The following is a 21009-nucleotide window of genomic DNA, read 5'->3' on the forward strand; positions in this document are numbered from 1 at the left end:
AAAAACTGCACAAGCACATATCTGTGTATAAAATTTTAGTACAAGTTCGGCACTCCTTCATATTTATGTTCACCTTCAGAAGGTAATTTATTGCCACACACCAACCTCTTGAGTCTTTAAGTCATTTAAGATGCAGATGACACTGAAGCAGAGTATTTCTGTCAAATTGTGGGAAATATCTTTGGATTTAACTAATTATTTTAATTTCAGTTTGTCTACCATAAATTGGTAAATAAACTGAGTGGTGGGGCAGGAAGAAGGTACGGGCAATCTGGATATAGTGGGGTGGGAAGAAGTCACCAGGGAATAGCTGTGGCCGCTAGGACCCTAACAACTTTGTGCGGACTGGTGGGAGACTGAGTTGGGATTATAGATAAGCAGGTGGGTGGGAATTGCAGCATCATCATATTTGTAAGGGCAGGCACATTGCCAAGTGCCCAAATTTTGATCACATGACTAAGTTACACCTGACTTCGGGCAGGGGTCATAACTCTCTTTGTTCAGCATCATAATTTCAAACAGACACTGACAAAACAGTTGTAAATTAAGGACTACTTGTAGCAACTGGATGACAGGCAGGATGCTCAGGAAAAAAACAGAATAACAGACTTAGAAGGAACTTTGAAGGTCTTCTAATCCAATCCCCTGCTCAAGCAGGAACCCCTATATGATTTCACACAAATTGTTATCCAATCTCTTTTTTAAAATCTCCAGTATTGGAGCAGCCACAACTTTTGGAAGCAAGTCATTCCACTGATTCATTGTTCTGACTGTCAGGAAATTTCTCCTTAGTTCTAGATTTATTCTCTCCTTCATTAGTTTCTATCCCATACTTTTTGTCCTGCCTTCGGGTGCCTTGGAGAATAGGTGGACATCGCCCCCCACCCCCAGCGCTTCTTCTTTGTGACAGCCCCTGAGATATTGGAACACTGCTATCATGTCACCCCTACATCTTCTTTTCCTTAAACTAAACGTACCCAATTCCTGCAACTGTTCTTCATATATTTCAGCCTCCAGTTCCCTAATCATCTTTGTTGCTCTTCTCTGCACTGAACATCTTCCTTTTTTATATATCATGGTGACCAAAACCATATGCAATATTCCAAGTGTGGTCTGTACTTTCATGGTTGGAAATTTCTATTAATGTAGCTTTACAATAGAGTTAGCTCATGTGGTTGTGGTGCCTCTCTGGTTTACCCTAGAACTGCGGTTCCCAACCTTTTTTTGGCCATGCCCCACCTAAGCATCTCTAAAATCCTGATCCGCTTCCCCCCCCCCCCCGGGGGACATATAATTCTTACTTCACTCAAAAAGTGAAATCTACTCATGCAGAGGAAGCCTAAAAGGCCATTAACTTGGTTTAAACAAGGCTCAAATTACCCCCATTAAAAATCAATTTGGCCCCTCTGTGGGGCGTGGGGCCCACATTGGGAACCACTGCCCTAGAAGACCAAAATCAAGAGATAATAGTTTGCAAAACATTATTACCTTGGATCAGCTGCTTTGTTTTGCATTGTCAGGAAGACAGCAGTCTAAGGTGTCCATTAAATGGTTGGTAGCAAGAGAATCAGTGGTGGGTTTTGGCCGGTACTGCCCGGTACAGCCGTACTGGTAGTAGTCGGGAGCAGCAGCCACCGTACTGGTACAGTGGCTCGTTTGGCCCACCCGCTCACCCGCATTCCATACCTGTTTTTGAAGCACCTGGGCCAATTGTGTACACGCGCATAGTGTGCAGTGTCTGTGCGACAAGCATCTGAGTGTCGCAGGGGTGGTGGAGTTCACGTGTGTGAGCAGCACACGTCAGGTGTGTGCACAGCACACGTCCGGTACATGCACGAATGGACCTCGAGCAGTGTACCGGTAGTCATGGTAAGAGCAAACCACCGCTGAAGAGAATCAAGACTTTCCTACCTACAAACATAGAGATAAACTGGGTGCTAAATTGAAAGTCTGCTTGCCAAGATAACCTAATGCATTTTCTTTTTCAAAACATCTGATTAAAGAACCAGGATACATATCTGTGGCACAAGCTTGTCAAGAGTGAATCAGGCCACACCAACTACTACTAATCTTCAGGATAGATGAGTCAAATCTACAATCATGCATACGGACAACAAAAATTGCCCTCTAGTTTCCAGTTCAGAGCTATTCCACATACAATGTATATTGATATCAAGCACCATCATATGTCAGATGGATTTGTTGAACAGACGTGGTTTGTTTTTTTTGCCCAGAAAAGATAGAAGAAGACCACTCATCAAGACACTGTCAAGAGATCAGTGTAAATTCTTTTGTGAAGTAAGGGGGATTATGAACTGGTGCCACAGCCATTTAGAAGGGAAATGTTGAGATTCGGCTGAATTTACAGCAGCTTTCTGTATCTACAGACCTTGAGGGGCAACTGAGGGACTTATACTTTATCTCTTTCCCGAAAGATGTAATCTGCAGGTCCCTGTGGAACATGTTCCTATTGGTTAGATTAATATCCTGAAAACTTTTATCACTTCCTTCCTTTCTCTCATTTCTGTCTCTTCTGACTCTGCTCTATGGAATTCAACCATTTTAGCTGAATCATTATTTCTCCCTAATGGAGGAGATGCAGAATGCATCTTAGTTGTAGCTAGAGTTCAGTCACTTAAAATTACCAATCAACGTACAATTTCCTAATGAAAGTTATCTTTTTTCACATAAATATCAGCCTCAAGAATAATTTATCACAAAAGATAAAGTTGGATTCCAAGAGATCTCCTGTATGGAGAATTAGTGGAGGGAAAGCGCCCCAGAGGGAGACCATAGCTGTGATATAAGGATATCTGCAAGAGGGATCTAAAGGCCTTGGGAATGGACATTAATAGCTGGGAAAACTTGACCTCCGATTGTTCAGCTTAGAGGCTAAATATGCAGCATGGGCTGCCCAATTCGAAGAGACATTTGTTCAGCAGGCTGAGGCAAAGAGGCAGTCGTGGAACCAAAAAATCTGGAGGCTGGGCAGGAGACAGAATGTATTTGCTCTCAGTATGGAAGGGATTGCCACTCCTGAATTGGCCTTTTTAGCCACACCAGATGCTGCTTTAGGACCTCTTTCCAAAGCACCAGGGACATGCAGTCACTAGAGGCAGGGGAGGCGGGGCCTCACCAGTCTCCTCAGGAAAAGGAAAGAATTTTAAAGAATTTACTTAAAATAATTAAAGCCAAGGTAGTTGCTACCAGATTCCAAGTCACAGTGGCTTGGCGTCTGCTTAGTGTTAACTACAGGAGGAGGCGAGAGAACTCGGGGCCTCCTTTGGATAAGGAATTTTTCACCTTTTAAAAGTTAAGAAAGGGTTAAAAAGCAAAAAAATTTGTATGCAAAGGAGGCACTGATTCTCCTGCCTCCTGATCTGGGAGCAGCGAATCATGTCTTGCACTTGAGCAACTGCGCAATCGAGGGTGATTCTGGAGAGGTTTCTCTGGGCCGCCAGCTGCCATTTCTTCAGCAGCAAGTTCTTCTCTGCCCGGCATTTTCTACTGGGCGGCTTGGCACCTTTGCTGCAGACCCGGGTCTTGGCGGCTGCCAAGCGCCAACATTCCCGCTGCCCTGGCCTGCAGCCAGCCCAGTACCATGCTGGGCTGGCTGCAGGCCGGGGCAGCGGGCGGGCAGCGGCGGGGCACTTTGCGTCATGGCAACTTCATTGGCCGCTTCGGCCGCTGCTGCCGCTTCCTCCACTGCCGTCGCTTTCCCCTCTGCCCTGGCCGCGGCTTATGAGACCCTGTTGTCCCGCGGAGCCCGCCAATGCTTGAGTGGGGAGGAGGAGGAGGAGGAGAGTGGTGAGTTCTTGTGCCGGCCGACCGGCCGGCCAGGCAGGGCCAAGCTGCTGGCGGTGTCCCGGCTCCGTCCAAGCTGCTTCTCGCCGCAGTCGTGCTCCACGCCTTGCCCCTCCCGCCTCTTCTGACGAACAATCCTCCCCTTTCTTCAGCTCAGACGGTGCCGGGACACCCAAGCTGCTGTCAGCAGCGGCGGGGGCCACCTGAGCGGCCATGATCCCCCCTCCCCAGCCAGCCAGTCCACCTACCCGCCGCTTGACCTACTCTCCATGTCTCCGGAGGGGCCAAAAGCCTCTTTCTTTGCCTGCTGTCAAGAAAGAGGCTTTTGGCCGCTCCGGCGCTATGTCCGACATGCCTCACCAGCAATAAACCTCACCACACGTCACTGCAGAGCACGATACCATAGTCTTTTAAGACTGAAGGAAGCCAATATATGCCTAATTTTAGTGTTTCTCCCTGCATGGAATCTTTCCATTACATTAAGCTATCGACTATCTAGCATTCCATTTTGATGTAGCTTTACAGTGGCTTGAATAAATTTAAGGCCATAGTTGATATTTCATTTTGCTCTCAGATTTTTAAGTATATTCATATACACACACACACACACACACACACACACACACACACACACACACACACACACACACACACACACATATATATATATATATATATATATATATATATATATTGTGTGGCTGTACACACACACACATACAAACATGCACAAATGTTCAAGTTACTAAGTTACTACAAGTTACTACCAAATTGGGGGCTATGGGCTAGTTCTTTCAATACTGAAAATAATTAGCTACACAAGTGAGAGCAGGAACAGCCAACCTTAATTAAAAAGCTCCTTTAGGCTACTGCAGTGCAGAAACTTCACAGAGTTGCATTCATCCCCCCCCCACAATAAGATTTGCAAAGTGTAAGTGGACATACATGGATTCTTGCCCTAAATATAGAATAAATTATCTCAGAGTTTATAGTATACTTTTTTTAAAAAGCACTCTAAGCTATCATACTAAAGTGGAAATGCAGAGTTGCCTGGTTTGTACATCCAATACATGCATACATAATATTTCCTTTGTTAAATCTCAAAACATATATAGTAAACAGTTTCAAGAAAGATCTGTTAGGGCAAATATTAGAATATTGTAAAAAAAAAGAAACCAAAGGGAATCTACTTCTGCCATTTAGATGCATATTTTAAGCAAATATCCTAAATTTATTCCACATCATAAGGTATATTGTTTCACAGTGCATAGTATATAAATAGTTGTCAGCTTTGCCTTGGAATAGATGTACACATATACAAACACACACAGAGAGATACACACAAAGAGGGGGAGGGAAGGAGATAGAGAAAGGTAGAGGGAGAGAGAGGAGGAGAGGGGGAGAGAGGGGAGGGAGAGAGGGGAGAGGCAGAGGGTGGGAGAGAGTAAAAGAGATTAAGGTACATTTTGAATTGCTTGCCCAAATATATGAGATACTAAACGTAAATATACAAGCAACATTTAATCTCTGAATAAGAGAAGTTAACATGTCACATTAGGAATAAATAAGATGTCTCAGAGAACTGATCTTATACCTGAGATTTCAACAAATCAAAAATAAATGATGTTCCACCCAACTTGAGATAATGCACAAATGCTTTTGGGGAGATAAAGTTTACTCTGTATTTCTCCGGACTGAGGGATTACTTGTGAAAAGATTGTATTTCAGATATCTTCTGAGGCAATTAAAACATACACAGGTATGTATGTATGTGTGTATATCTGTGTATCTAATGTTTAGAAAATTTATACTCCCCCTTTATGCTCGGATGATCATTTAAGGGAGCCAAAGTTTTTTTAAAAAAATAAAATAAAAATTAAAACATAAGATCAATACAAACATCAGTTACATTATATTCATCTCCGAATGAAAAACTTTCTAACCAGGAGGAAACCAAAGGTCAACAAAGGGACTTAGCGCAAATAATTTTATCCCCCCCCCAAAAAAAAATGGATGAACTACACCATTCGTCCTGCTTTACCCATCACTTGTGAAGGTTCTACATAAGCTGAATCCTTGTAGCTGAGTTTCTGTCTTTCTCAATGACTGGAGGTTTTTAAGAAGAGTTTGGACAGCCATTTGGACAGAGACCATAGGCATTGGACTAGAAGATCTCCAAGGTCCCTTCCAACTCTCTTTTTCTGTATTCTATATCTGCACCTACTGGCAACTCTTGGCGTTTGCCTCCATAATATGTTTTTTTGTTGTTTCAGTTCAGGTTTCTTCCCTTTGTCTTGATGCCTTATCTTACCCTATTTCCCCAAAAATAAGACCTCCCTGGATAATAAACCCAATGGGCTTTTGAGAACATGCACTAAAATAAGCCCTCCCCAAAAAATAAGCCCTCCCCGAAAACATTTCAATGCAGCAGCAGCCATGAGGTGGCCATGTTTGCCGTCTCCTGCACCTCAAAAATAGTAAGACCTCCCCAAAAATAAGGCCAAGTATTTATTTCGGAGGTCAAAAGAAAATAAGACCCTGTCTTATTCTCGGGGAAACACAGTACTAATTCTATCACCCATACAAACATTACTGAGTAGAAGCCCATAAAGTGATGCTGTCTTTCCACAGAACACTTAAGCTACTTGAAAAATAAATTTGGTATCTCTTCCAAACTGTGGAATACATAAACATTAGATAAGGTTCAAATATTAGCAGCACAACTATAATCTATAATTTGACTAGAGCATGTTTTTCCATTGAAAAACCCTGGGTTAATTCATAGATTAAAACATCAGAGAAATTAGAAAAAAATGAAGTTCTGTGTTATTGCTAATTCATTTTATAAGGATATGGTTTTGTTTGGAAAGCAATGAAAAGAGAAGTTAAGTATCTTCTACATAGCTTAATAAATATACTTTCTATGTCAATATTAATTAGCAGGAAGCTATTAAATAACGTACTGTTTTGCTTTCATTTAAATATAAATCTCTTAACATTTTGTATCTTAGGATATTTCACTGCTGTTGACAGAAGCACTAAGTAGAATTTATAGTTCTTATTGCTCAACAAAAAACTATCCAGTAGAAGAGAGAAATCTAACCACTCTGCTGTTTGGGAGTGAGAGGAAGGAAAGTGACACATTAAGCAATTTCTTGATTTTCTTTAAAGCAATCTAAATTTCAGCCTTTAATATACATTTAACTCAAGGAAGGGAAACCCTTCACATTTTCATTGGAAGTCATATAAATATCTGCTGAAGTAATTCGAATAATAGATATTGTTTCAAAATGTCCACCTATCTAAGATGAGGGTGGCTGCTCTTATGCATTGCCAGAGACATTCAGAGGAAGAAAAGAAACAGAAGATATATATCGATATAGAAAAATTCTCATTTAAACACAAAAGCAAATTATGGAAAGCAACGGTAAACAGGAGGCTATCAGAGCTACCCAGCCTGAACGACAAAAATCAAGATGACCTTTGGAAAACAGCAAAGAGAATTAGAGTTTAGTGAACAGCCATCCCTTTCAGCTCAGCTCAAGTAGTTGTAACTACAAATTCACTTTGCTCCTTAGGTTGAGGTTAAGGTTGATGGCTAAATTCAATACCGGTATTCACACATATGGTGCCTCTATCTTTAAACCAGGGTGTAATTCAAATGGCAAGTATTTTTTAAATAGCTGTAAGACAGAAATGCCCATTCCACATGTAATTTAACCTCATAGAAACAGGTCTCATCATTCCCCTCTTCATTACTAGCATGGCCTTGTGAAGGTAACCAGAAGACAATCTTCATTTTCTGCTGACTTCACTGAGTCTCTGATTCTAATTTGCTTTATATGTACATAATGGACCTAATTTCTTTCAAACATGGAAACTCCATGGCCGACTGCGTGAATTGCCCTGTCTCTGACTTAACTTCCTCCTTAGGTATCATGGGGATAAAAGTAAAGCCAGAACCTTGTATAAGTCACCTACAAGAAAGGCGAAATATGGATAAGGAATAGCAACAGCACTTAGCTGTTAGACTTCTATATTGCTCCATAGCCGTCTCTGGGAAGTTTACAATGTCAGCATATTACGCCCAAAAATCTTGGTCCTCAATTTACCAACCTCAGAAGGATGGAAGGCTGAGTCAACCTTGAGCCCTGGCAGGATCGAATTCCAGGCTGTGGGCAGAATTTGCCTGCAATACTGCATTCTAACCACTGCCCCTCAAGGGTTCAATGAAACAGGTAATTCCATTCCTTTTATCAACTACGAAATCCTATTGTGTTTCTTCACGCTTCAAAGTCCAGATTTTACACTGTTTCAAAAGTTTTAGTGGACAAAAATGGTAGATCTGTTCTGGTTTTGTGGAATTAGGGGGAAGGGGTAATGGCCATGTTTGATGGAGGCTACCTGCTCTTGCATAGTTAACTGGGTCAAATTTTATACCCCTCAGATAGGGTCCGTAACCTAGGAGTCCTCCTGGATCCACAGCTGACTTTTGACCATCAGTTGTCGGCTGTGACCAGGGGGGCATTTGCCCAGGTTCGCCTGGTCCGTCAGTTACGGCCCTACCTGAACCGGGAGGCACTCGCAACAGTCACTCGAGCCCTTGTGATCTCTAGGCTGGAATACTGAAATGGGCTCTACATGGGGTTGCCCTTGAAGTGCATCCGGCGACTGCAGTTAGTCCAGAATGCAGCTGCGCGAGTGATAGTGGGCGCACCGTGGTTCGCCCACATTACACCCATCCTCCGCGAGCTGCACTGGCTACCTGTCGATCTCCGGGTGCGCTTCAGGGTATTGATGACCACCTTTAAAGCACTCCATGGTAGTGGATCTGGGTACTTGAGAGACCGCCTTCTGCCGATTACCTCCCTTCGACCGATTAGATCGCACAGACTGGGCCTCCTCCGGATCCCATCTGCCAGTCAATGTCGACTGGCGACTACACGGAGGAGAGCCTTTTCTGTTGCAGCTCCGACCCTGTGGAACGATCTCCCCGTCGAGATTCGTACCCTCACCACCATCCAGACCTTCCGCACGGCCCTTAAGATCTGGCTCTCCCAGCAGGCCTGGGGATAGGTTCTTAATTTACCCGCCCGAGTGTTGACTGTTGAATGCAAGTTGTGTTTTATTATTTTATTTTGCTCACTCACTGTTTGTCTTTTGGTATTGCACCCCATTCCCTGTGATTGTAAGCCGCCCTGAGTCCCCTCAGGGAGAAGGGCGGCCTATAAATCTTAATAAAATGTCTAAAAAAAAATATGTCTAACTAATTCCTTTATCCTGATTTTTTTTTTTGCTAAAACATATCAAATAGGGTCAAGTTGGCCAGTCCCAGATTAATTATCCAAAAGGCCTTTGTTCAATTTAGGCCTTGTTCAAAGTAGATTTTTCCTCGCAAAGAAGTTAAAAATATATCTATTGCATAACAAGAAATCATTCTGGCAGAAGATTGCCTGAACAAATACTTAATTTTTGGAGATTGACCTTTTGGGTTAGGAGCACTGCTATAACTAATTAACTGAATCAATTATAAATTAATTAACAATTACAAAGAAACATATGCCTAGCTTTAATAAAGAGAGACATTTATTCTTGTTATTATCAATTATGAATTCACAATGTCAAGGAGATGGAGAGAGTCTTTGAATTCTGAAGCCAAGAGGGTAAAAGATCCTTACCTTCAACACAAGATGGCCGTGCGTGTGTTGTGCCTGCCACCTGACCTGGGAAGCAAGAGCACTTGACTGTCTGTGACCGCTCTTCAATCCTGTTCTTGTTGCAACACCGATGCACTGCAACCACCTCGCAGGTCCCTTGTTTAACTTGGTTGAGACCTGCGAACAAAAGGCATAGGTTATTCTCTCAGCCCTGATTACAAAGGACATTGTTTCCAGGTTGTTGTTGTTTTTTCAGAAAAAGCAGTTCATGGATGAATTATGAGAAATCTTATTTCAGCCTCCTCATTTTGCATCTTGGAGCGGAAGGAGGAGGACGCGACAAGAAGGTAGTAAAACAGCAACCTTTATTCTAGCAGAGTAAACTATGATTAACCTGGCGTGGTTCGCGCCAAACATTTATACCCCCGGGTTTGAGCAATGAGCCAATGGGGCGTCGAGTGTCTCGGCCAATCAGGGAAGACATTGAACCGGCTCCGCCCGCAAGCCAGTATTCAACACCCCTCCCCCCCTAGTCAAGTACCCTCACGAAGGGCAAACATAGTCCTGTAGATAGGTGGGACGGTGCCGCTCTCGTCCCGACCTTCGTAGCTCCCCGGCAGCTGTCGTCGGGGGGGGAATCGCCAACAGAGGCAAGTCTGTGGCGGAACGGTGATCCTGTGATGCGGCCCCGAGAGATGGCGCTCCAATTGTCTGAGATGGTATCTCCGCAACAGCCGGAGTATCCGACGATGGACCCGTACAATCTGGTTGAAATATATGGTCAGAGTCTCGATAAAGGCTTTGAGGGAAAGAATGGCCAAATGAGGCACGTCTGTCCGAAAAGTTCGTATCGGCTTGTCCCCCGTTCCCCGAGGAAAGGCAGTCCGTTGGGGATAAGGTCATCAAGGGTAGCTCACGCTGAGGGCGAATGTCTGGGGGTCCCGGGCCGTCTATTTCCGCAGGGAGGCGGCGCCTTAACTGGTCCAGGTGGCGCCTCCATTGCGTTCCGTCGGCCAGACCGGCCCTGAAGGAACAGGGGCCAGTCAAAGCTGTGATTGTTGCGGGAACCCACCGTGGATCCCCTGAAAAGGAACGAGCCCAAACGGGATCCCCTAACTTAAACGTATGGGACGGAAGGGCCCCCAAGTTGCTCGGTAAATCCCCTGCATAAAGTGGATGGAGCCTATCTAGGGGGGTTCGCAATCTCCTACCCATCAAGAGCTCCGCAGGACTTTTATTAGTTGTTGGACAGGGTGTAGAGTGCTGGCTCAAGAGATAGGCCGCCACTCTCTCCTGCCAGTCACCCTGGTCCATGCGGCCCAAAGCTTCTTTAGCTGAGCGAACTGCGCGCTCCGCCCTACCGTTACTAGCTGGATGATACGGGGCTGTGGCCGCGTGTCTAATCCCTTGCTCTGCCAAAAATTCTTGGAACATAGTGGAGGTAAACTGGGGCCCGTTGTCTGAAACTATCACATCTGGTAGCCCGTGTGTGGCGAACATCTTACGAAGAGCCCTCACGGTACTCTCTGCCGTAGTGGAGGTCATGATTACCAACTCCACCCACTTAGAGTAAGCATCAACCACTATCATAAAGTTTCGGCCGTGAAAGGGACCGGCAAAATCAATGTGTAAACGGGACCATGGGCCTCTAGGGATTTCCCACTCACGAGGGGCGGCTGTGGGGGGATTCGGCCTAGAATTTTGGCATATTCTACATCGACCTACATAATCTGCGATTTCCGAGTCTAACAAGGGCCACCACACATAACTACGGGCTAAAGCTTTCATTCGCGCTATACCTGGGTGATTTTTATGGAGCGCGGGCAGGATTCGTGCCCGTAGAACTTTGGGGATCACTACCCTATCCCCCCAAACAAGGCAACCCCCGTGAAGGGCAAGTTCGGCTTGTCGTGCCTTAAACGGTCGAAATTCTTCCGCTACCTTTTTTTCGGGCCACCCCCTCAACACCCATGAAGCTACTTGGGACAAAATGGGGTCAGCCTTTGTGCAAGCTGCAACATCCGCGGCTGAAACGGGGAGATCGGATTCAGCAATAGACAAAATGGAGAGAGAAGGCACGAGGGCTGTGTCCGTCTGTGGCAAAGGGCAACGACTCAGGGCGTCTGCGTGCCCTAGCTGCTTACCCGGACGGTATACCAGCGCATATGAATACGCCGCTAAAAACTCAGTCCAACGTGTCATGCGGGGAGACAAAATGGGGGGGGTTGGCTTATCGCCCGCCAATAGGCCTAAAAGCGGCTTGTGATCCGTAACAAGGGTGAAATTCCTACCATAAAGGTAGTCATGAAAACGCTTAATACCGGACACTGCAGCTAGAGCCTCTTTGTCAATTTGGCTATAATTTCGCTCCGTTGACGAGAGCGTCCGGGAGTAGAAAGCTATAGGAGCCTCTGAGCCGTTCGGGAGGACATGGCTCAGGACCGCCCCTATGCCATAGGGAGAGGCGTCACACGTTAAAACTAGGGGCATCCTGTCGCTATATTGAATTAGGACTGCTGACGAGGTTAAAATGTCCTTTATAGCCGCGAACGCCTGCGCTTCACGGCTACCCCATTTCCAGGCCGCTGACCGGTCAAGCAATCGATGTAACGGTTCAGCTAACGACGCCTTGTGGGGAATAAAAGGGGCATAAAAGTTTAAAAGCCCCAGGAACGCCTGCAATTCCGCCCTCGAGGTGGGTGCAGGAGCGTTTTTTATGGCCGCAACTTTCGAGGGAGTGGGGTGGATGCCCTGTGCATCAATAAGGAATCCCAAAAACTCTACTTGGGGAACAGCAATTTCGCACTTGCTGCGCTTTAACTTCAATCCAGCCTCCCTAAAACGTGTAAGAACCTCCCGCAGTGTTTTTAGGAGTTCCAGGTGGCTAGGGGCTGCAACCAGGACGTCGTCAAAATAAGGAACGACGCCTGGGATCCCATGGAGCAACCGCTCCATGAGGCTCTGAAATATCCCTGGGGCAACCGAAACGCCAAATTGGAGGCGGCGGCAACGGAAAGCCCCACGATGGGTAACAATGGTCTGGGCTGTAGCCGCATCATCGTCTACGGGAAGCTGCTGATAGGCCTGTGCCATATCCAGCTTGGCGAAAATGCGGCCTTGCCCCAAAGAGTGAAGTAGATGTTGCACTACAGGAACAGGATATGGATTTGCCTGCAGGGCCAAGTTGATGGTCGACTTATAGTCGGCACATATCCTCACCGATCCGTCGGGTTTGACCGGGAGGACTATAGGGGTTTCCCAAAGGGCATGATCTACGGGCTCTATTACCCCCTGCTCTATAAGCTTATCCAATTCAGCATCTACCTTTGCTCTCAATGCAAAAGGAACCCTACGTGCCTTCAGCCTAATAGGCGCGACCTGGGGATTGAGGCAAAGGGAAATGGGGGTGCCCTTATAACAACCTAATTTCCCATCGAACACATCTGCGAACTCATCCAAAACGCTATCTACGGCACGGGGAACTACCCTATGCACCCCTTCTATAGTGAGGCCCAAAACGGGGAACCAATCTAACCCCAGAAGAGCGGGCAGGTTATCCTTAACAATTAAAACTGGAAGTTTCCCTTTAAAATCTCCGTATTCCACCCGGATGTGGAATATTCCTGCCGTGGGAATCCCATTTCCCTGGTAATCTAAGAGGGAGACCCCGGCAGGGCGCAATTTACTCTGAGGAACCCTAGGGCAAAGGCGGGAAAACAAAGCCCAAGATAAAAGGGAACGGGAAGACCCGGAGTCCACCTCCATTCGGCAAGGCTGACCTTCAAGACGAACGACGGTGCTAATTTTGCGACCGCCGGCAGGGACGTGGGAAGCCTGATAGACTACGCACTCAGCACTAGGGAGCTGGTGGGTTGAATAGCAGTCCTCAGCTCGCCTCGCTGGACGTGGTTGTTGGCGGCGTTGCAATGTCTGACGCTGGTTGCTGGGCTGCATGAACGATGGGGCTGGCAAGAGAGCCCGGCAAACCTTGGCGAGGTGTCCTTCTCCTCGGCAACGGCGGCAGACAGCGGAACGAAACGGGCAAGATACGCGGCTGTGGCGGCCGCCGCATCCACGGCAAGGCATGTTCGAAGCTGGCTGAACGGACGTCGGTGGTTGCTGGTGTGGCCTCTGCTTCGGCTGCGTCCTCATCTGTCCGACGGTTTCCTCCTCCTCGTCTTCCGTGGGGGAGAGGTCGTCAACGAGGTTCGTCTGATTGGAAGGCCCCGCAGCGGTTTGCGTGAAAGGTTTCAGCTGAAGGCGTTCCATGTCGGCCGTGGATTGTTCAGAAAGTTCTGCTGCTCGCGCAGTCTCCACAGCTTGCGCCAAAGTAATCTTGTGGTTCCGGAACATACGGCTGCGCAATTGTACGTCGCGGACCCCGCATACAAACTGCTCCACAAGATTCTCCTCTAGGTCTGCAAAATCGCATTGGGCGGCCACTGTGCGCAATGCCTCGAGGAACTGACTGATAGATTCGCTGGGCTTCTGCACTCGGCGGCGAAAAGTAAACCGACGAGCAATCAAAGAAGGTGAGGGGGCGTAATGGTCCCTCAACCTGGACATTAGCTCGTCCCACCCAAGTTTGTAAGCTGGCCTCGGAGCGGCCAGGGCTCTCGCAGAAGCAAACATAGAGGGCTCGCAGCAAGACAGGAAAAAGCTGCACTTCTCCTCGTCAGTCTGTGCCCTGTTCTTTGACGCGATTAAATAGCATTCAAAACGCTCCATGAAGCCGTCCCAGGATTCTCCCGCAGACCCAAACGGCGCGAAAGGAGGAAGCGCTGTTGCCATTCTGATGCAAAAGCCAGAGAAAGGAAAGAAGAAACAGAGAAGATTTTTGTTCGCTGCCGGCGTTCCTAACCTGAAAAGTATGATTCAAACGCGGAGGCAAGCTGGTTTGTTCTTCTCTGTGGTCACGGGAATCTCATCCCACCTTCGTCGCCAGTTTTGCATCTTGGAGCGGAAGGAGGAGGACGCGACAAGAAGGTAGTAAAACAGCAACCTTTATTCTAGCAGAGTAAACTATGATTAACCTGGCGTGGTTCGCGCCAAACATTTATACCCCCGGGTTTGAGCAATGAGCCAATGGGGCGTCGAGTGTCTCGGCCAATCAGGGAAGACATTGAACCGGCTCCGCCCGCAAGCCAGTATTCAACACCTCACCTCATCATTTCACTTATTACACTGTGTGACTCATGTCATGCAATCCATTACAATGGGATTTTTTTTTTAATGAAATGTGTATACTGTTGTAATCACATAATAAAACCTAAAAGCAATTTGGTATTAAATGGGCTTCCAATAACTAAACACCTGCATGAACTTAACAGGACTAGTCCATGGGCAATGATGCTTAACCTTTTCAGCACCGAGTGCCCTAACTGGAGTGTGTGTGCGCGTGCTGTTAGGAATATAATCTAACGGTTGGGTTGGCAATATATAAATCATGTAACAATGCGATACCTGTTTCTTTAAATCATGCTGTAAATGTGATTGGTTGCTGTTTCCTCAATCGGCCATAAGATGGAGTCAGAATCACTGTAAGATGCTGATCTGATCTGAGTGTTTTGGAAGCTGGCTGTTAGAAGTGCCGTATAGTGATCAGCGTGAGCTATTGTAAGTTTTGCAATTGCTAGCAAACTTTGTGTACCGGACTGTTTGTATGATTATGGACTATGTTATTTGGATTATCCCTTAACTGAAAGACGTTAATGTCTGACTGTCTTAATCGTTATGACTTGAACTGTTTGATGGACTCTGATACCTCTATTTCCACGAAAGTAAAAGCCTATTTAAACTGCGGTGTCTCTGTATTCTAGTTTGTGTTTTCTCCAACACAACTTTCACAACGCTTCTCTGAACGCACTCGCTCTCCCAACGGGGAGCTTACTTAACACGCATCCGAGCACCAGAACCTGGAAGAGAGCAACTGGCCAGTGCACATGCGCGCTGTATTAGCTATGGAACCTGGAAGAGCAGCTGGCGTGGGCCCACAGAAGAGGGTTCTGCGTGTCACCTCTGGCACACATGCCATAGGTTCACCATCACAGCCAAAGGGCATAGATGGCTACCAAAAATCAGTTTCAGAATTTCTTCCCTGAGAGGCACACTGATCAGGTTAACTCCAGCTGAAAAAGGCAATCCTGAAGATACCTAAGAAGCAAGTCATAAAGTGCTTTATAGGGTAAAAACAAGTGTTTGAGCAATTCATGATAACCTATTGGAAGCATTATTCAACAGTTCCACCACAAAACCGCGCTCGACTAAACTGCGCCTGACTAAACCGCGTCGCTGACGTCATCAACAGGGCGACAACAGCGCGGAGACAGAAGCACGCTGTAAACCCTAAACCTAAAATTAACCCCTAAACCTAAACCTAACCCCCCTAAACCTAATCCTAAACCTAACCCTAAACCTAACCCTTAACCTAACCCTAAACCTAACCCTTAACCTAACCCTAAACCTAATCCTAACCCTTAACCTAACCCTAACCCTAACCCTAACCCTTAACCTAACCCTAAACCCTAACCCTAAACCTAACCCTAAACCTAATCCTAAACCTAACCCTTACTTTAAGTTGAATCGGCTTGCTTTCAAAGCGCTTTTAAAGCGCCCTTCTTTCTCCGCGCTGGCTGTTGTCGCCCTGTTGATGACGTCAGCGACACGGTTTAATCAAACACAGCTTAGTCGAGCGCGGTTTTGACGGGTCACGTTATTCAACAAGGTTCTATTTACATCATTGCATTGCAATCCAATCAGGTAACCTTATTTTCTATTAAAGTAGGCAACCTAATGATTGAGACATACCCTTACACCCAGAATTTAATGTACAGATAAAGTGAACTTTTTTGCTTTACTTTCTGATACAGTAATATAATGTACTTTGGGCCTTTATCAGTGTTTGCAAAGATCTAAATAAGTTAATATGTATGTCTAACAGCCACATTTATTCATTTACTAGTAGAATGTCGCAACAGTCTTTTGGAAACAATAAAACATGGTCATTGGGTTGTATGAATATGCAAAGCCAGGCAAAAATGTGAGTTAACTTTTGAAACTAAAGGAATATAGAATTAAAGATACAAGTTCTCACATAAGAACAAAAATACTTTTATAATTTTGAAAGGCCAGGGTCATTCATATTTCTAAAACAGCTTTTAAAATTCCTGTTTACTTCCTCAGAGAGGAGAATGGAAACTAAGCATAAGCTTGAATTAAACCATGAATACCATAATATTTTAAGATGATTTCTGATAGTGATTGATGTGGAGGAATTGCTTCAAGATTTATTTACTCATTCATGCAAAGCGATTAGCAATATTTCTGTTTGTATGCTACTTGTCATTCTGTTTTAATAAATCAAGAGTTCAAAACTAACATGTTATTCAACACAGCCTACATCCTAAAAGAATCAGTGATCGATGCTCATTTACACCCTCAAGTTAGTTTAAAGCTGCATTTTTAACACTAATATTATGCTAAATATTAAAAAAGCACTGAGAACTATCTGAAGTCACTCCATAGATAAATGAAATCGTATAACTGGAATTTGGATCCAATGAAGACTCAGATTAGTCCTCTAATATATTTCTCTACAGCATTTCTATGTATAATAAAGAACTACTACCGAAACAGCAGCACTGAAAACTATGTAAGGGTGAATATGAAACAAATAATAGAATATACAAGATTTTATTCAAGCTCCCCAGCTCCTAGATATCATCATCCCTTTAACAAAATATGCTTCATCTCTGGGATGAATCATCCATTTTACTGAAAGTTGCAAAAAGGTCTATCATTGTACTAAAAAAGTTGATCATAGCCATTAGATTAGATTAGATTAGATTAGATTAGATTAGATAGATAGATAGATAGATAGATAGATAGATAGATAGATAGATAGATAGATAGATAGATAGATAGATAGATAGATAGATGTAGATGTAGATGTAGATGTAGATGTAGATGTAGATGTAGATGTAGATGTAGATGTAGATGTAGATATAGATATAGATATAGATATAGATATAGATATAGATATAGATATAGATATAGATATAGATATAGATATAGATATAGATATAGATATAGACAGCCTGTATATTTTATGGACATGTCTAACATCTAATAGCATTTTTTTTTAAAAGCTCTTTGGGGCAATGGATACATTGCAAAGTGAGAAATAAATAAGCAGGTAACATCTTTATATCTTCACATCTTTCAAAAAAAATCAATTCCTAAAATCTGTTGTGAATATTTCCAAGCTGCTATAATGGAAGATTTTGTTTTGCTAACAAATAAAGAATAAGTACTGTTCTGTACACTTAAATGACTTAAACAGGTTAATAGCTTGCTAATAATCTTGCACCAACGGGAGTTAATGGAGGTGATTATTCTCTTGATAATTTGTGTAGGAGAGACCTGTTGATATTTTTTAAAATATAGGATTCAATCTAGCCTAAGCAAGTTTTAAGCAATTGCATGTTGAATTTAGAGACTAAGATTATGAGGAGTAAAACTCACTAAGATGAAGCACTATGGAGTAAAACAGTAATAGAGCTTTGTGCCCTGAAGTCATGATGTACCACCAGCATGTGATTCCCAAAATTAGCAGTCAGAGAGCAGTGGGGGGTGGGGTGACCATTGTAATATCCTGCTTATTTCTTTTATTCAAACTGTAGATTCGGGTCCAGGAATCCCAACTGCATCAAGTGGAAGACAAGAATTGTTTTTAATTTAAGAACCTAAGCCAGTATGCATTCAAATCCATTAGAACCCTTCACTGATTCCCAAATTCCCCAATGAATACATCCAAGCTTATTGTTGGCGTTCCAAGTAACAACCTCCGAAGACTCCGAGGCTAGCATTTCCTCAAAGATTCATTTTATTAGAGGTGTCATATTGGCACATCTGAGAAAACCCGAATCTGAGAGTTCCGGGTTTTCCCCACCCAAAGGGAAATCAAAGATTCATCCCCTGCACCCACAAGTCCATCACATGCCCAATCATGTCTTTGTCCCGACTGGAGACTATCCCCAGTCACTCCCCTCCAGGTGCAGGGCAAACGTCCTTGACTCCCAGAGACAGGAATGTTGTGGCTAATCTTCCACCGCTCCTTACAACCCCCCCTCCCACTTTTCCAGGCACTAAATGTGGCAGCCTCAAAGCTCCAAAGAAGAATGTCTTCCAAAGCTGACACTTACAATCATATATGAGCACATCCAGAACAGCATCACAGAGGGTTTTCCAGTTTAGAAAGTTCTGGGTACATCATGTCTTAGTTTAGAAGGGCAGTTCAGAAAGCAGACATAACTACTCAGAGCACCTCTTACTGCCCAGAGCTTTTGGGCAGTACAGAATATGATGAGTGGGTGGGTGGGTGGGTGGGTGAGTGAGTGAGTGAGTGAGTGAGTGAGTGAGTGAGTGAGTGAGTGAGTGAGTGAGTGAATGAATGAATGAATGAATGAATGAATGAATGAATGAATGAATGAATGAATGAATGAATGAATGAATGAATAAATGAATAGTATGGGAAATGTTAGAGGCCTTGGGGTCAACAAATAATGCTTAATGATGGGAAATTCTGAAGAAACAAAAATAAGTCTTTCTTCACACAGTACACAACTGAAATTTGGAATTCCCTCAAATATAGTCATGACATTCAGTTTGGGTGGCTTTAAATTAGAGAAATTCATAAAGAATGGAGCTATTAGCATTAAAGGCTAAATTTTATTCTGCAATCAGAGGAAGTATGACTCTCAATATCATCTGCTTTACAACCTGTATATAGAAACCGATTTCAGAATCATAGAGTTGGAAGATGTCTTAGAGGTCATCCTATCCAACCCCCTAAATCAGGGGTAGTCAACGGTTTTATACTTACCGCCCACTTTTGTATCTCTGTTAGTAGTAACATTTTCTAACCGCCCACCGGTTCCACAGTAATGGTGATTTATAAAGTAGGGAAGTAACTTTACTTTATAAAATTTATAAAGCAGAGTTGCAACAAACCCCTACCGCCCACCATGAAAGCTGGAACGCCCACTAGTGGGCGGTAGGGACCAGGTTGACTACCACTGTCCTAGATCATTGTAGGACATCTTTGAGAGACACATGGCTGTGTCTGGCAGACCATATAGACAGGACAACTCTTCCCATTCTCTAGCCTGGATCTGCTTCCTTTTAGTTTAAGCTCACTGATTCTAATCTTGCCCTCTGGGACCATCAAAGTCCACTCCCTTTTCCAAGTGACAATTCTTCTGATATTTGAAGGCTATAAGATAGCTATGCTTTTGATGTAATCCAGCACAGTGTTTCTTAGCCTCTCATATTTACCCCCGTTTCTGCTTATTAAGACATGAAAACAGTGATGTCCATGCAAAGCAGAGAACCACATGAATCTAACTAGTGTATGCGCATTCATGAACAAAAAGCATAATTTTAGGTCCTCTGCTGCCAATAAATTTTGTCAGTGGAATACATAAATACATCTGTGTTTTCAAATCAAGTCACTCCCTCTCCTTGCATATGAATTTCGGAGGTTCTTTCTGTGCTAATGAGGGGATCTTTTTTTTCAGAGAGTTTTGCTTTTCCATTGGAAGCCATAACACCCCTGGTTGTTCCCATGCCCTTCTCAATAAGGAACCTGAGTAGATTTGAGAAAAGATATATTCCTTGATTTGCCTGAGGAACTCACCAGAACTCTTCCCACAACACTCTTTAAAGATAAAGCATTAAAGCCTTTTGGTACTGTCCTTGAGGTTTTGGTTTTCCCATGGCTATGGTTTATAACCATTTGACCAGTGGTGGGTTCCGGATCCCATTCCCGTACGGTTGGAACGGGCCCGGTGTTGTCCATATGCATCTTGCTGTCCAGCGACGCCTCTGCGAGCCTCCGCAACACTCCAGCTACTCAACGGAGCGTTGCACAGGCGCTGTACACATCCTGCATGTGTGCAGAAGCACCGAAGACTTTAGACAGGTAAGGAGCGCGGGCAGGCCGGTGGGCCCTCTGGACCACCTTACTGGAATGGTGCTTGAGAATCAACCCACATTTTTGGCTCTCTCGTAATCACATGACCGTGTTTTACAATATTTTTGCAAAAAAAAAAAGGCATTTACTTCCAGTTTTTGCAAAAGTAGCCCACACTGAACAAATCGATTTGTGCATTGACCACTGAATTCGCTTAACAACTGGCATGTTTACTTAACAACTGCCACAAAAAGGTAATAAAAGCAAATCAGTCATGTGGATAACCCGTTTTACAACTGTTATGACTTATATCTGTAATGGGTAGGCTCTATTTAGGCCATAAGTCAAGTACTACCTATACTGTGTAAAAGATCTGAACTGCTAAGGGGGACCCAAATCGCTGAAAAAATTGCCAGAACATTTCTGACATGCTGCAGCTTCAATATATGTTTGGTATTTCACAGCACAGAGTGGCATTACAAAAAGAGATCTCTAATTTGTACAGTGTATATTGCTGTCTGGAGAAACATAGCAAGGTCATATTACAACTGTTTAAAGAGCCTTCAGGTGATGATT

General features: G+C 44.2%; 1 protein-coding gene across 1 annotated transcript in view; it reads right to left on the reverse strand.

Annotated features, from left to right (window-relative positions):
• TAFA4 (TAFA chemokine like family member 4) overlaps positions 1-21009 on the reverse strand; it is a 187356-nt gene that overhangs the window by 39995 nt on the left and 126352 nt on the right. Inside the window, exon 4 of the mRNA XM_087708856.1 lies at positions 9483-9638. Within this exon, the coding sequence (XP_087564982.1) occupies positions 9483-9638 (156 nt within the window). The remainder of the gene's footprint in view (positions 1-9482; positions 9639-21009) is intronic.

The sequence above is a fragment of the Thamnophis sirtalis genome, unplaced genomic scaffold (assembly GCF_051295495.1).
Source record: "Thamnophis sirtalis isolate CommonGarterSnake01/CBP01778 unplaced genomic scaffold, rThaSir2_p1.2 scaffold_3, whole genome shotgun sequence".
NCBI lineage: Eukaryota > Metazoa > Chordata > Lepidosauria > Squamata > Natricidae > Thamnophis > Thamnophis sirtalis.